The 16,942-nt window shown below is 35.2% G+C and overlaps 1 protein-coding gene and 1 long non-coding RNA gene across 5 annotated transcripts in view; both read right to left on the bottom strand.

Annotated features, from left to right (window-relative positions):
- Positions 1–16,942, bottom strand: part of LOC126874624 (uncharacterized) — an 82,393-nt gene that overhangs the window by 47,326 nt on the left and 18,125 nt on the right. For both annotated transcript variants that reach the window (XM_050636882.1, XM_050636883.1), the window contains exon 2: positions 7,014–7,135. In XM_050636882.1, the coding sequence (XP_050492839.1) occupies positions 7,014–7,077 (64 nt within the window). In that variant the 5' untranslated portion in view covers positions 7,078–7,135. The remainder of the gene's footprint in view (positions 1–7,013; positions 7,136–16,942) is intronic.
- LOC126874634 (uncharacterized) lies at positions 647–2,997 on the bottom strand. Of its 3 annotated transcripts, none has more exons than XR_007692920.1 (3): positions 1,595–2,997; positions 1,306–1,512; positions 647–1,192 (listed from the first exon to the last, which is right to left on the bottom strand). It is a non-coding gene; the product is annotated as an uncharacterized LOC126874634 (long non-coding RNA). The 3 variants fall into 3 exon arrangements; XR_007692921.1 differs by having other exon boundaries at positions 647–1,512; positions 1,595–1,931; positions 2,680–2,997; XR_007692919.1 differs by having other exon boundaries at positions 647–1,512.

Here is a 16,942-nt window from a genome sequence, read left to right as displayed (position 1 = left end):
CCTATATTGAAAGTATCTTCTTAATATTGTCCGAATTCCGTAAACATGGAAACAGGCCATAATACAATAAAAGCGTAGACACAATATAGCTAACAATAAATCTCACAAATGCAATATGGCTGGCAATAAAACATGGCGGATCACCTTATGAACATTCTGAGCAATAAATCATTCGATTTAAACCTCTACAATTTATATTTTTGAAGTACCATTTCATTTTACTATTATCGAGGAAAATTATTTGTTGCAATCATTAATTCCTTTTTCTAACACCGGCTAAGACGTTTTAATTAACATTAACTATTTGTTCTGTGAATACTGACAAATCTAATTGTAGATGGTTAGTATGGAATCAATGATTATTGTTTAAATTTAAAATAGCCAAATGAGTCACATACATATATGGAATACAATAAAAAGTATAATGTAGAATAATGATATATTATAAAAAAGTTTTAGGTGGTATAGTGCTACACAATCTAATAAGAAACCTATACTATTTTATACTATATCTAACCTATATTAATCTATACTAGCAAACCTAAACCTATACTATGAATAGTACAAAAAAGTGACTCGGAAAACGTACAATATAATCCACTAAATAAAAATGTACTATACTATACTTGAATATATCATAAAATCCTTTCAGAAAAAATTATGCCATGTAATTCATTAATAAACTAGATTCTAATACATACTGAAAACTGAAAACGATCAATAAACAATTCCAACAAAGCATTACGAAGGAAATATAAAGAATGGCACTTGAACGCGTAGTACATGTTTCGACTTTTCCCTCGGAAAGTCGTTTCACAGCCGGTGTTGGCTTTCCAGGCAAGGGTCGACGCGTTCGAAATCGATCTTTTTATTACCAGCGGTTGGTTGCTGCTGCATCAAATTGCACCATTCTGTTTTTCTGCCCGCAGTACCGGCGCGCTACCCATTCTCTGTGGGAGATGCATATGGCCGCGTCCCTTTTTTCCTCCCGCTCGACGCGATATTGCTGCTGCGCCAGTTTACATCACACGCGACGGAAGACTGACCCTTTAATCGCGGCAAGGATCAACCCTGTGCTAATCGTGACTTTTGCCCTTTATATTTCTTCTGAGATATATAAAACTGTATATAACGATATTTCAATTGGATTTTTTGTCCCGTTCGTTATGTTGGTACGTTATGAGGAAATTTCCTAGGGATACGAATATAGAGTGCGTCTTTTAATATGCTGAATTTTACCTTATGAAAGATACCTTATTACATTTGAAAAAGTTGCATGATACGTAATAGAAACATATATGATACCTTCTGAAGGCGCTCAGAGAATTACATATTGCATAGGTTATGAAATTCCACTTCTATTTCAGTAACAGGAAATTAAAATTCTGAAAAAGCATACTATTTCCAACCACATATTGAATCATATTTAAAAAATCAAAAAATACGTAAATGAGAATCTTTCTAAACAAATTTCTATAAGTTTGTGGTAAATATATAGATGCAGACTGTATTCTGGAATGAAATAGTTGATCTATCATAACATTTTTACTCATTTTCAATTCAAAATTAGTTAATATAAAAAAAAAACTATAACCTCTAACGCAATTTACTCGGTTCGCCATTTTGTCTTGTGTGTCCTTTTTTCTGAAAGCTGCTCAATATGGCGGGCATCAAACGATTATTTAATTTACCTTTTTCTATCACGTGGCAGAGTTCTATTAAGTTCTATTATGTATCTACTTTTGTCTTACATAATTCATGTTCCTTTGTTTCGTTTCGCTATTAATCCACGTTTAAGTTACCTTCGTAATTTTCTCTTAATTAAGACGAACCACCACGATGCTACATTATGAAACTTCGATGGCTTTTTGTACCTTGTATTCGAAATGATTCTTGTGAATTACACTCTTTTGCCATTTTTTATTATTTCTCTATGAAATAGAAAAAAAGCCGTTAGTAGTAACTTCTGTGACGTTCCTTGTATTCTATACACTTTAAACTACTTTACTGCGTAGTCTTTACTATTATAGAAACACTTTTCACGACAATTTTTATATCCCCACTTTAAAGAACGAGGCTGTCTAAGTTGGTATTCAGGGTGAGCATAACTTCCGAAATTTCAAATGGCGTGACATAATTTCGCCATTTTCTTATTCATTTTCCGCCAATTTTACGGTCATTTCTCCACGAAATTGTGTCTAGAACCGTCTGGGATTTCGGGGATTATGTTTACACTGGGTGCCAATTTGCCAGGCGATTCCCTTAATTCGGGGACTACATGACGTCACATTACCCCCACTGCCACTCCACAGCTACGTCGCTCGTGTCACGTGACATGAATTTCGTCTTACGTCCCTCCGCGTTGCGTCAACAACTTTGACGCCCCACCTTCGTTTGTCTACGATCTACAATCTATAGCATGATCGCGACGTCACTAGCTCGCCACTATACTACTTCCCGCACTGCCAGCGGGATTTTGTCCTCTTTCTTCCTTTGAAACAGCGACGAGCAACCCTGCAATCTTAAGCGGTATTATTCTATAAAGCGGGAATGCAAAAACTAGTGCCCCTTTATGACAAGTGTCTCAGTAATAGTAAAGTTACGTGGCGAAGTAGTTTATGGTATCTATGAACATTAACGACTTTGGAAATAAATTTCTACGTTTCCTTCATTACCAACCGGGACTTGTTCCTTGCATATGTCTTGCATTATAACCATCCTCTCACTACGTTTAATATTGAGTCGCGAGGGATCAAGCAGTAAATCCTGAAAATCCCTCTTTACAAATACGATCGGGATGACTTAATTTCGAGCAGGTCGCTTGTGTTCCAGCCGTTGCGCGAGGCAAAGATGCTTCGAGTCACTGTTAACTGTGTAATTTATAACTGTACAACGGTGCAGTCTATTAAAACGACAACCGCACGAGCGTCCTTCGGCCCGTCAATCAATTAGAATAGTCAGCAGCCTTTGTACGGCTAGCGCGTATTCCAACTTTTCATTTCCATCCATCGGCAATAAACAAAGGCGAGCCAATAATTCGCAGAAAATCGATGATCTCCCATAACGTTATTCCCGTTTTTCCTGGCGAAATTTACTTCATATTTTCATTTCGTAAATAAATATAAAATCGATGGAGGATCAAGAAAATTTTCAGATTATTTAAATAAAACGAATTTAGAAAATTATTTTATTTGGAATATTTGGAAAATAATTTGTCCATAAATTATTTTGTCATGTGCTTATCACATTATTTCGGAATAATTGTGCATTATCGAAAAGTAATTTTTCTTAAAATTTTAATTTGTTATTTATCTACCTATTCTTTATCTATTTATCTACTCTTATCTACCTATTCTTTATTTGAATAGTCATTTTCTGTACTAATTCTCTTTGTTTTCAATTATTTCGAAATAATTATATAGTCCATACGATTTGAAAAATAATTTTTCCTCAATTCTCTTATTTGACAACCAAATTATTTTGAAATAATTCTACGCTCGTTCATTTCAACTGAAAAAATAACTGTTCTCTGAACAACTATCAAATTGTTTTGAAATCGGAATACATATATTGTTGTAATGAAATAACTTGTTTTTGAATTATTTTATTTGACTATTAAATTACTTCGGAATAATTATATATTAACTCATTTAAACTGAAAAATAACATTTCTCCGAACTATTTCAAACGAAAAACTTTCTTTATCTGGATAATTATTTCCAGAACTAATTTCTCATATAATTTCTGATCAATATAAGTTATTGTTAAAATAAATATATTTACTTCTCAATAAATTATTATTAAATTCAAAATATTTCTCATTGTACGTGTTATTATTTCAGTTTCTAATTATTTATTTTCAATTCAAATAAAATTTATCTATATGTGAAAAAGAAATTAGTCGAATTTATCAGTCGTCAATCATCGATAAATATTCTTACTTTTGTGGAGATTTCTTTCAACCTTTATTTTGATACTTTTATTTCTGTAACGCTCTTCCAGATTCCTCCGATGAATTATTTACTTGATAAATAATTCAGACCCACCACACTTCTCGCTGATTTTGTTATCGATCAACATTTTCAGTTTTAACCCGATAATACGCCCCGCTCTCTCCCTCTGGCGTCTTTGAGATAAATTATTTATCTTATACCACGTTCCCCTGTATCAGTCTTTTCGCCCGTCGTGTTCCGAGTTCCCTTCGTTCCTTTGACGTTATTCTTCTGCATACTTAATGACTAACTTGATTTTATATTGATAAAGGATCTCTTGATATTTATGGAATATATTTTTTTAGATTAGATTAGATACAATTCTTAGATGCTCTTATACTACTTTCATTTTAGATACTCTGATATTATTTTTAAATACTTTTTATGCTTTTATCAACTTAGATTAGGTTATGTTCCATGAAACTTTTACTACGTTTATATTTGATTTTTAATCGACGTGGTCTTCTACCTATCTCCATTTCTAACTATAATTTCTAATTCTGTTGATCTTCAAATAAATTTTGAACTCAATTTCAACTCAAGAAAGAAAATTTTCTAATCTACCTGAACTTATCGATCTACTAACATTTTTAATTCTGGATTTATTATATATGAAAATTTATATCTGAAATTTTTATTTACAATAACTTGAGCAAAATTTCATTTTCGATTACAGTTGGTCAGAAATTTCAGGTCTCATTGATCGTTTTATTAGCAAAGGAAAAAAATTCTTGTTCGTACGTTTGGCGAAACTCAACAGTTTGCATTCCAAAGAGCAGCACAAATGGCTGGTCGATAATGCAGCGTGAAACGCGAGCTCGGCACAATAATTAACCAGGAATCCCACTGCCATTTGCGACCACGAAAATGGCTAAACCCAACCGCTACGGGACACTGTGGCTATGTGGAACCGGACCTAACCTAAATCCCATTGAATCCCATGGCTCGCTAAACGGTATCGTTACAAATTGGCTGAGCTTACCATTACTTGGTATATTGTTTCAAAAAATTGGATTTTCAATGTATTAATAAAAAATTTAAAAATGTAATCACGATTAAACAATTATTAGAAATAATTATAACAACATTGTGTAATACAATTCATAATAACAAATTATTATCGAATTAAATGAGATAAATTTCCAACAAAAAGTTTTTAACAGCAGAGTATGATGCATTTTTGTTGATTTTCTGATTTTTTAGATATTCTTTTAGTCATTTTTTTAAAGGAAACGTAGTTATTAATAGGTGACAATATTAGTGGTAAATAATAATGTAGCTCGGTAACCTAGACCTGGACAATTGTAGGAAAATGGTAATTCTGGGACTGAATTAGATGATTCTAAGAATATCTTAATTGAGGATATATTCTCCGGGAAAATTCTAATTTAGCCATCGTCAGTGGGAGCTATAATAGATCTGGAACACCCACCATATTATATCTGAAAGATGATACTATTAAACATGTGGATATAGACACATTTTCGCTTCCTTATCTTGGGAACAGAAACTTTCTAGCGATTGTTTGCCACTGACTTTTATAGAACTATTTATAGCGCTTAGGTACACTATTTCATTTAATTCAATCTACAGTCTTTGAAACAACTTGCAAAACGAAAGCTAATTTTTACATTAAGACGTAATTTAAAACACTTCATCTAACTTACACAACGATCTTTGGGACGATTTGTATACCTAGAGACAATTTGTAGATTAATAGCTCATTTTTAAACTATATTACAGAAGTGTCTCTAGTAATATCCTTATTACACGTATATTATTAATTTTTGAAACAGCCTATATGTACAAGAACACCCAATGCAAAAGTAACTTTCCAATTACCACTATAAATTGCTTTTAAGATATCTAAATCATATACTTCTTCCCTTACAACTGATCACGGTCTTTGAAACGTCCTGTATATAAGGAATAGGCGGGAGATTCAAAAAAATTTCCACGGATCTGTCCAAAGTATAAAAGGAAAAGAAAAGAAGGCACTAGCGAAGGTGATTGCATGGAACTTGCTTTCAAGGCCCCTATCGGTGAGCATGACAGTTCAGTGGCACACATACGCATCTATAACCTGCTCGACGAACGTTATCGCGGGTTAATATCGCTGGTTTATCGCTAGTTGCGGTGCGTGACGTCTGCACGCATCTGCGCGTGCGCATACTACCCGAGCGCTGCAACCTGCAACCTGTGCGCTCCTATTACATAACACATCATTCAGAAACGCGCCGTCTATGCGCACAAACAGGGTGTTTCGAAAGTAGTCGTGCCACCCGTCTAGCGGCTGCAGCCTCGTGAATCGCGGCTCGAGTGCGGATAATTTTAGACCGAACGCGATCCCCGAGCTGAGGAACATTACGGTCATGCGAATGTGGCCTGAAGGATGATTAGAATATGTCTGAGTAGATATTGGACGAAAAAGACTGCTTTTTCTTGTTTAGGTTATGTCGAATTATAGAAGGAGTCTTTTAGGACTGGATTCTTTTCTGAGATGTAGAAAACTTTTTGTAAGGATTGTTAATAACAAGACGTATGTTTCACAGGGATTGATTTTGGATATCAGGTCATTTTGACTATAATAGTGGAACACAAATTCATCCTACCTTTTTTGTACAAATCAATATATAACATATATTGCAATGGATATAAACACAGGACGAATTTATGTCGAAAGAGTGGACATGGGTCGATTTTGGAAATTAGGTTATGTCAATGACAACAGGCACGAAGTAATTAACACACTACCATAGTAACCACAATTTAGGCAGGGCAACGTTCTTAGCTTCCGTGAGTTTCATTTCACTGAATCTAAAAGGTGAAGTACACAACGGGGGAAACTTCTAACTTCACATAACCACGTGAAGTCTCGTGAGTTGGAAAAATAATGCTACTCAGATTACCGATCAGATTTCTATCAGAGAAGTTAAAAATTCACTTCCAACCACTTTTACGATTATACGTGTTACATTAAACAAGCAATTCTTTTTAAGGGTCAAGATTATGGGAACTAACCTCTGGGTGGTGCTGGCGGGGCCCTCTTCGGGGTGTCGTCGGCAGAGGGCGTTCTTTCCCTCATGCTTTCTTATGGGACCCCTTAGAGCCACCATTTAGGCGAGACCATGTGCCGTATCCTCCTAAAACATTTATCAAATAGAATTTTAGAATCTTCGTCTTTCTAAGTTTCTATATCATTTTAAGTTTCTACATATTGAGAGTACTTTGAAACACCACTGCCATCAAAATACTGCTATGGACCAAATATTCTGAAATCCTGATGTTAACTATAAAATATCATTTCTACAGAATTTTATATATGCATTTGTATTTCATAATTGTTAATGGTCCATAACAATTGCATATATGCACCCGAGTCCAAAATTAATTTGTATAAAATGCATTTTCATTAAAAAAACACCAGTAAACGAAAAGCAAGAATAAAAAGGATATAGGATATGTTTCTATTCACAAAGGTCTGAAACTAACTATTCCCTCTTCCTTCTTCCAGTATCTCCTTAACTGTAGCATGAATTTTTCGTTATGGAGACTTAACCTATCACTATTGAGATTACTGGGAATTTAAATTCTATCCAATTTTCTGTCTATTTGCACGTAAGAAACAATACCGATATTTTATCACGGAAATCCCACTTTTACTCCACCCAGCCATATTGGTTCCGTGAACGAATATAAAATCGAATTTCGAAATAGTTTGCGATCCACCTGATACCTAGTTTCAATAAGCATAGAAAGCAGAGGCATCTAATTCCGCGCATCATTCAACTAGGAAAAAAGTGGCGGGAGATCTGGTATAATCGAGTAACAGTATCGTACAGGTGATATGAGAATGTGGAGGCACGCTCACGGTGATACGTAGACGAGGATCGTGATATATATAAGGCGGCCAGAGCTCGCGAAACCTCTCCTCGTATCATCGAGACCACGTAGGAACACATACAGTGGTTCTCAGCCTCGTAATAACTTTTTACTAATTTTCAATTAAATTATCACAGGACATTCAATCTATTTAAATTCTGAATATTTAAAGGTATTTGTTACATCCAGGGATAATATCAACTTTTTGACGCGATATTATTCCGTAATTATATTAGGTTAGGTTGATGTTTTCAAATATGTGGAATAGTTATTTTTCTTACCGTTTTACCACAATCTTACTAACAATTTACTCAAATAACTGATGCAGATACATAGTTTCTGATAAAATTAACTTATATCAGCTTTTTCATAATAATTATTTTTATGACTTTATTACGATAGGGTCAACGGCAATTTAAACACCCGATATGCAAATGTTTCCCAATACAGCCGTAACTGGCCACACTGTCGTTCGAGAGAGAGATAACAAATAATTATTTGTGGATAATAGACTTTTTCAAACAATCGTCACTGGACATGCTAGGAGATAAGGATTGTTTGAAGTAGCTTCTTATCGCTATTAATCTGTTCTCTCTCGATAATCGTGTAGCCTAGAAGCTTATGCAGCGTGTCGTACACCAAATTACACAATATTTAGATAATGCTAGTTATCACACCGTATCTAATAACAGCTATCAATAGTAGAATGATATTTTTACAATCGTTATTAATAATATATTAATGATAAAAGAAAGTTAAGCTTCGATACTCCAGTTGTAGATTAAGTTTCACTTCAGACTATTTTGGTACAAGATTTCATCTTATGTCAATAGAATGAGACACTATTATTCGATCGAAAGACAAACAACGGTAAAACAAAGTGCGGCCATTCTTATGTCGCACGCGCAGCCATAACATCAAGGCCACAGTGGCGCTCTCTGTCGCAAATTTCCACCGCCATTACCATCAATCTCCGTGAAACGATAGACATTCCATATTATCGGAATGTTGTACGAACAAACAGTCATGGCCCCTGGCAGCTTAATGCCATTGGGACCGTGTGATTCAATAGTGGTTCTCAACTATAGTATGATATATATAGTACATCAAGGATCATCGTCCATCAGCGATACCAGTCGCATTGTCTGTTGCACTTCGCATAATGGTCATAATTGCGACCGCTGCCAGCCCGTTATTAGTCTTGTCGCTTCTTGAGAACCGTAGCAAGACCTCGTATCAGTGGTTCTCATTAATGGAATATCGCTGTTGTTGGGGGCTCTTTTTCAAATATGAACGAAACTGATTTACTTACGACCGTCTGTAAACGCTTCGAGCTGATCGAAAACTAATAAGATAGATATGTATATAATATGTATATAGTATGTATAGTATAGTATGTATGTATATAGTATGTCTGTAAGATAGATATGTATATAAATAGTCGTATAATTTCCCAGAAACACAATGTTCACGTAAAAACAGAACTATATCAATTCATAAAAAGAAGACCAATATGTTAATACCCAATATGTCAATATGTTAATGTATACGCACACAGCTACACGTTTATCGGTTAGATAATAAATAGTAAAACTAAGTCGTGTTAAGAAAAGAAATTAAAACTAGGTTTTCATGAGAAGTAGCCTAGATGTATCGACAAGCATAAGACATAAAGCGCAATTATTAAGGAGAAATGTCTGAAAAACTGGAGTTTCCGCAAATTTTCGTCACGAAAGCGGAACCAAACGATTTCCTACGACTTCGTGGCGAACCGGAAGATCGATGAATCTACTTTCGCCACGATGATCCCACGTCTTCGAAACGCCAGCGAAACCACTAATCGCCCCGAAGGCGCATTCGATATTTGCTAGCGCAGACCAGCAGTGATTCGGTAGGCGTTGGCATAGGCTCTGCACCCAACCACTTCGAAACGACCCTGGCTCTTCGTGGCTTGGTCCAGAGCCAAGGCAACGTGCATAGTCACCCCCCTCTCTCTTTCACGACTTCTCAGCCGCTCTGCCCGTTACTTCTATCTAGCAAGAGAGATCTGCTCAATCTCACAGGATTAGGAGACTATTTGAACTGCGTGATGCTACCACCTCAGTGATGCTGGTCTCAACAGGTCACGACATTGGTACTTGCTACGGCTACTCGACACAGGGACGACCATGGTATTACACGAGTAATGACACTTTCAGCCATAGTCACTGCCTTAGAGCCATGTTTCCTCCTTCTTCTTTTTATTTTCACTCTAGTTGTAAGAAATATGAAATTTATCAAGGGAAGACACTTATTCTTATTTTGATTCTTTGCTAATAGTTCAGGCAAGCATGCAATTTTTCAAAGAAACACATTTTTACTTGACAGCTGATATATAATAAGTACAGTTGAGAAGGTAGTTTGAAATGTTTAATTGTCAGGTGTTTCAGTGGGTTTTTATTGATCGATATTTACATGTAACAACTCTTGGAGAGGCTTGCTATATGATACTGATGTATATATGTCAAGTAGAAGTGATTCCACCAGTGTAACGATGAAGAAGAAACCTGAGCAAACTGACACGTATTGGGTGATTCAAAAGTAATGACAAACAGATAATTCTGCATTACAATCTCACATTACGTAACTGTCACGCCGGGCGACTCTCTACCTGGACCAGATCATACACCGTGGGCCAGACGGACACTAGATGTCCGCTCATCCTTACGGCGTACCCTCAATAGCCTTAAGGATCCGTCATAAATCCGAGTAATTCGCTAGCTAAGGTCCTTCAGACCCAACAAATGTCTTTTTCTAAATCACTTTCTAAAGACGATTGTTTACTAGGCTTGACAAGGGAAAGTTGGGTTTTCTCGCGTACGATGCTTCCTAATAACAACTTTCTATCGAGGGCAGCTAAGACCCTTCCTAGTCCACCAACCTTCGTTTAACCGATTAACAACGAAGCCCATTTCCCTCACTCTCTTAGCCAAAATCGTCACCAACAAATCCGATGGCCCCGTGCGCTAGACACACCCATCACTAGCTTTCCTACGACACAGCACCTTACCTTACTGCTCCTACGACTTCAGCAGAGTCAAGTCAAACTTCTTCTACACCGTTGGAAGAGTCAACTACTTCTTCTACACCGCTAGGAAACTCACCAACTAAGTCCAAATCTAACGCCTAAGCACGAACACTCACTTCCTCTACTAAGTATCCTCTAGTGCTACGTCCACTAATACACGAAGTTCAATATAAAGGAGCCTTGCTCTAGCGTGCATATCTAACTTAACTTCGGGCGATAAGTTGTCACCAAGGAATTATATCTACTCAACAGAGTAACTTAAGTGTTGGAAATAAAACCTTATGATTCTGTGAATCACAGTGTTATACTAACTCAACGACTCCTATTATCTTAAAGGAAATCAGGGGATCGATCAACTCGTGGTGTCGATTATTATAATCGTAACGGGAATTTACGACTCCCGTTGACGTCTCTCCTCGGGATTGCGTCTCCACGCGATTGGTGGAAAAAACAATTATAGAAAAATAAAAATCAGTTTAAAGAGTTATTTGCATTGTTGTAAAATAATTAGAAATATTCAGAAATATTGTAAAGACTAGATTCATTTTCATTACTGTCATATATACAGGGTGGTTGGTAACTGGTGGTACAAGCGGAATGGGGGTGATTCTACGCGAAAAAAGAAGTCGAAAATATAGAATAACAATTTTTCGTTCGAGGCTTTGTTTTCGAGAAAATCGACTTTGAACTTTGGGTCGGTACGCGTGCGGTACGTTATAACGGATCTCACTGTAGATTGTTGTCTCGATGGAAAAATGTAAAAAAAAAAAGTTTATTCTATATTTTCGACTTCTTTTTTCGCGTAGAATCACCCCCTTTCCGCTTGTACCACCAATTACTAACCACCCTGTATATAATTATTATTATTATTATTATTATCTATAACAATTTATATTGTTACAGTTACTGTTCTATGTAAAATTTTACACTTATTTTAATTGTACCTTTTTGCGAACAATAGGGACGTTTTTGTCAAATAGGGCGATATTGATTGAAAAATTGGCTATACGTGATCCTGCATGGCGAAATCCGTTTAGCACGGTATAACGCATGCCATTTACAGGAGGCGTCGAGTTTAAACACTGAATCTCTATAAATCAAAGAATTACAGAGGGTTACACAGCGTTTGCCTGGAATGTTGAAACGCGACATTCCACCGTGGAAAAGTCTGCACTGCACCACTATTACTGGAACCATTCCATTTTCCCCCCTTTCTCTTTCATTTCGTTTCTTTTCGTTCTCTTTCTTTTGCTTTCCGGAGACACGCTTAAGTGACTGTGATATCGATTAAATGCCTCCATTTTGTACTCGCCTGGCCAGCCATCCTTCGCATTAATTAAAAGCAAACTATTTTTTCATTTGTTCTACCACTTAAACAGAGGAACCTCTTTTATCCCATAAATACAAGTTTGTTTGTGAATCTGACATTCGAAGGTTCATGGAAAGCTTGCAATAAAAAGACAAGTTAGGAAATTCTACATCTACAGTAAATCCCTAAGAAATCCTCTAGACGCGGTTCCTTAATGAAAGAATTCTGTAAAGCGTGATATTCAAATTGAGCTTGGAACGATGAAATAATTTAGGAATTATTAAAAAAAAAAAGTAATGATTTTTAAAAAATACGATACAATTTTAAAAGCGACGCTACAATAAAAATTGCTCCCGCCATAATCCGCCATTGTTCACGACATTCCCCAAAAGCGAATCAAAATTCCCTATGAAGTGGATCAATCAATGTAAAGTGTTTCTATGTAGACAAAAGAGAGGACGAAAACGCGTTAATAGGAAACCAATCGGGATAACCAAGTTCCTGCGGTATTTTCGAGGGTGAGAGCCACTGTGAACGAACATGACGTGCCGTGTGTGTCATTGGCATCATTGAATAAAACCACCGCTTGATGGTTACTTTATACCGAGCTTTATTAGTTGGCTGCGAGGTGATCGCGCCACGTTTTGCCACAGCAGCGGCTTATTTAGAGTTCATGTACAACCCGGCGAGTTTTTACGCTTCCGGCGATCATCACGAAAACTCGCGAGCCCAGATATTTTATAGGGCCGATGAAAACACGTAGCCCACCCTCTCTTTCGAACTATAATCCATCCTGTAACATCGTGTTAACAAAGTTCGAATTTCTTTTTCCGTTAAACAATTTTATGGCAAAATTTCGATCTTTTTTCACGTTGGATAATTTCTTAATTTAATATTTTTTTACGATGAACAATTTCTTAAACAAACGTTGGTCTCTTTACGATGTGCGTAACAAATTTTCGATTTATTATTGGATTAAACAACTTTCTACATATTTCAATATTTTGGATTTCGTATGTTGGAGAAAATTGGTTGGAAAAACCGCGAATTACGTCGGAATACAATGATACAGAGACAGTATTAAAAAAATGGGTATACGATAGCGTAAAGTAAGCTGCGATAAAGAAATAGGTTATAAGGTAGTATAATAAGATAGAATAAGCCATGACAAACCAAAGCTAGAAATATTATATAGAGTCGCTGTAAATAGACATAAGAAACAGATAAGGAGGCGAAAGAGACCCAACCAATCGTGCACTTATGGAAACAAAGATTGAAATAGGATACGAGACACGCTACACTAAATAATATATACACATACATACACGGTACATATGGACTCTTAACATGGTGTCAATGTTTGCATTATTCCTAGACTAGATAATATTTATATTTCAATGTTTTCAATTTTGTGCGTATACTTTTCTTTGAAAGAAATCAAGAAAAAATGGATTCCTTTTTGGATTACTATTTATTTTATGAAGATCTTGTTGATAAATTTTATTTACTTTCTTCTGGCAGAATTTTAGATGTTAAAATTTTATTTCGATCATTTCTCATGCTTTATTTTTTCGTTATATTTATTGAAAGAGAATTAATTAGAGCATTTTTCAAAATTAGCATTTTGTCTAAGCGATCGATCAACTATAGAGTTATTAATTAATCAACGTGCTACTGCTTTTGTCACGTCACGTGATATTTAACAACTAGCGGTCGTTAAACGATGCTTATCAGCCGCTTTATAATTACAATCATTATCACGGCTGCTAAGTGGTCCGAACCATTCATAATCGATGACGAACGACGTGTTAATTGATATTAATCGATTCCCGATAGACTTCCTACAGTTGTTCACCATCGATTCCTTCTATTCCTAAAAATCGACATCTACAGAGAATTTTGAGGTTAATAAAAGAAGGAAAGTAAAAATACTATTAAAATTTGGTAATTTTTCAAAGCATGATTTTCGACTTTTCATTTCTTGGTAAAGAATACAATCCCTCTGATTTTTTTCTATATAAAATGTATATTATAAAAATTCTCAAATTACAGTCAAATTGTAAAAATATAAAGTTAACCTCTTGAAAAGAATATCGCCTTATGCTTTAATTCTAACCTCACAAAGAGTATACTTTAAAAATTCTCAACGTCATAAAGTGAAGAAAACGGAAAAAGAAAAAAAAAACATTAAAAACTGGTGCTAAAATCTGAGGAATTTCAATTAATAAATAATTTTTTTTTTACTTCCATTCAAAATATTGGAAAAGAATATATATATATATATATTGGTACAAAATATATAACAACGTTTAACTTACGTACGTGACTCGATAAAAGGTCGAAATGGAAGAAAATGATGACAAATGAATAGCTGATCGAGGGTAAAATATAAAACTGTAAATAGTGATACAGATTTGTTACAATAGGATATACGCAAACTTTGCTAGCAGGTCGGAGACATTGAAAAGTTTATGTGCTTTTTTACTGGGATCCGTGAAAATAAACAAGCCGGCCACGTGTAGGTTATATAAGCATACTTTGCCAATGACACGCGAGTCTACGTTTATGCGAACGTCACGCGGAATACACGTTCGATGGAAATTCATGATCGCCGAGTATAATCAAGAAATTTAACTTCTGACAAGGCAAGCATGGAGCAAAACTGACCTTCCAGATAATTGCGAGCTTCGAAGAAAAAAAAAACGACACTTGACACGATTTGACTAATCATAAAGCTATTTTCCTTATCTCTCTTCGTCCGTCGCTATGATTTCTGCTATCACTCCTTTAATTTTCCTTTTTTCGTACGATATTGTAGACATACAGCTATTCGGACAGTTAAACATGTAGTTAGTCTAAAATTATTCTAAATAGTAATAGTTGTATTGTATAGTTGTATCTTAGATTTCTATTTCTAATTGTTTAATGTAATATTATACATATAGGAATATAATTATAATAATAACTATACTCTAAATGCTCACTTTTCGAATTTTACATTCTTTACAATTATTTATTTTTATTTAATAGATACAATTTTGATATAACTTGTATGTGTATGTGTACATAAATACAAAATTGCATGCATTCGATTAATTTTTACTTCATTTCGTCTCTCTTAATAAACACCATAACCTCTTAAAAATGTTCAAAATCTTTTTCACACCCTGTATATTATTCCAAATATTTTCACTGATACCGACCTTCGGAAAGTTAAAACCTTTATTACGGCTGCCAAGGGTTAATAACCATGATTTATTGGTTGGAATGAAGGCAGGTCGAAGGGACCCGGCTGTAAAACTATTGTTATGATGGCGGTCGGTTTCCGGGACTAGAGAAATGTCAATGTGAAAAAGTAAATAGGGAACAGTGCTGCTGTCAGCAGCAGTGCTGCTATGCTTAAGCATAGTAAAGCGAGCGAGACAGTATTTCAGATAGAAATGTGTTTGCATTTAACAATCCAATATTTCTTACGTTTTCTACATTATGAAACACGTTAAAAACCCTAATGAAATAATTTAGGTTATTTGGTTACAATTACTTGATTCGCATGATATTTGGTTAGATTTAAAAAGAGAAAGAGTTTGAGGAACATCGATGAATTTGAAAAAAGAATATTAACATTCTTAGACAGATGTTTTGTACAGAATTAAAAAAGAGATTAACAATAGTGATGACAATATGCACTTTGATACAATTGGATAATCTAACCTAAAGTGTGTATCGTCTATGACCCAACGATACAAGTTGAGGGTTAAGTATATTTTTACTGAATTCAGTGGTCCAGTTTAGGTAGTACGAGCAGTGCTCAAAATAGCGTAACCCGAGTAGACAGGGTGTTATTTTGAGCGCGTGATTTTCTACTTTGAGACGTACACTTTCCCCAGTGACGATGAGCTTTCTATTTAACCCTTAACTGCTACTCTAAGCTTTGGGAGTATCTCAAACGTCATAAACATTTCTACAATATAAACATAAAAATTTCTACAACATCCTCAGAGAATCAGTCGGTTGTAAATCAACCTATAAAATCTACAAAAATACCAGGCGTAAAATTAAAACTTAATACAGACAAGTCACATACAAATAATTTTTCAAATATAAAAGCAATACATTTTCAATAAAAGTGAAATAGGACATTAAAATATGATTATGTATTCAGTATAATATTCAGTATAGTCTGAGGATCTCTTAAAAACACGAAACTTTATCTCTGATCTTATCTGCAAGCCACAAATACAACGAAAAAAAAAAAAAAAATTGCACCGACGACAACAGAATTCGTTTTTGAAAAAGAGAAAGAAAGAAATGTTCGAATGTCAAAGGTAAACAATTTCCTGTGCGATCTTCAGGATTTCTAGGATGAGTAACCATAAACAGTCGCGAGAAATTGACGACCGTTTAACCAGAATCGAAGTCGACACGTCGTCGGCCATAGTCGAGCTGCTGGAACCCACGTATTTTCTGACGTATACTACACATGTACGTGTGAATAGTATCTGTGTACGAGTGTGTATGAGTCTCATGGCTACAATACAACGAAAGCTCACTATACCATACCAACATAGAACTATATGAAACGAACTAACCGTGCGAAATATTCGAGAAAACATATATAGTCACTATTTTAATATCGATGGTCAAATGCAATATCTAAGCTATAGATGTTTATGCGTTTACGAGAGATTTAGA

The sequence above is a fragment of the Bombus huntii genome, chromosome 16 (genome assembly GCF_024542735.1).
Source record: "Bombus huntii isolate Logan2020A chromosome 16, iyBomHunt1.1, whole genome shotgun sequence".
NCBI classification, from domain to species: Eukaryota; Metazoa; Arthropoda; class Insecta; order Hymenoptera; family Apidae; genus Bombus; species Bombus huntii.
The sequence above is the reverse complement of the archived record's forward strand: the minus strand, read 5'-3'. Positions and strand labels throughout refer to the sequence as shown.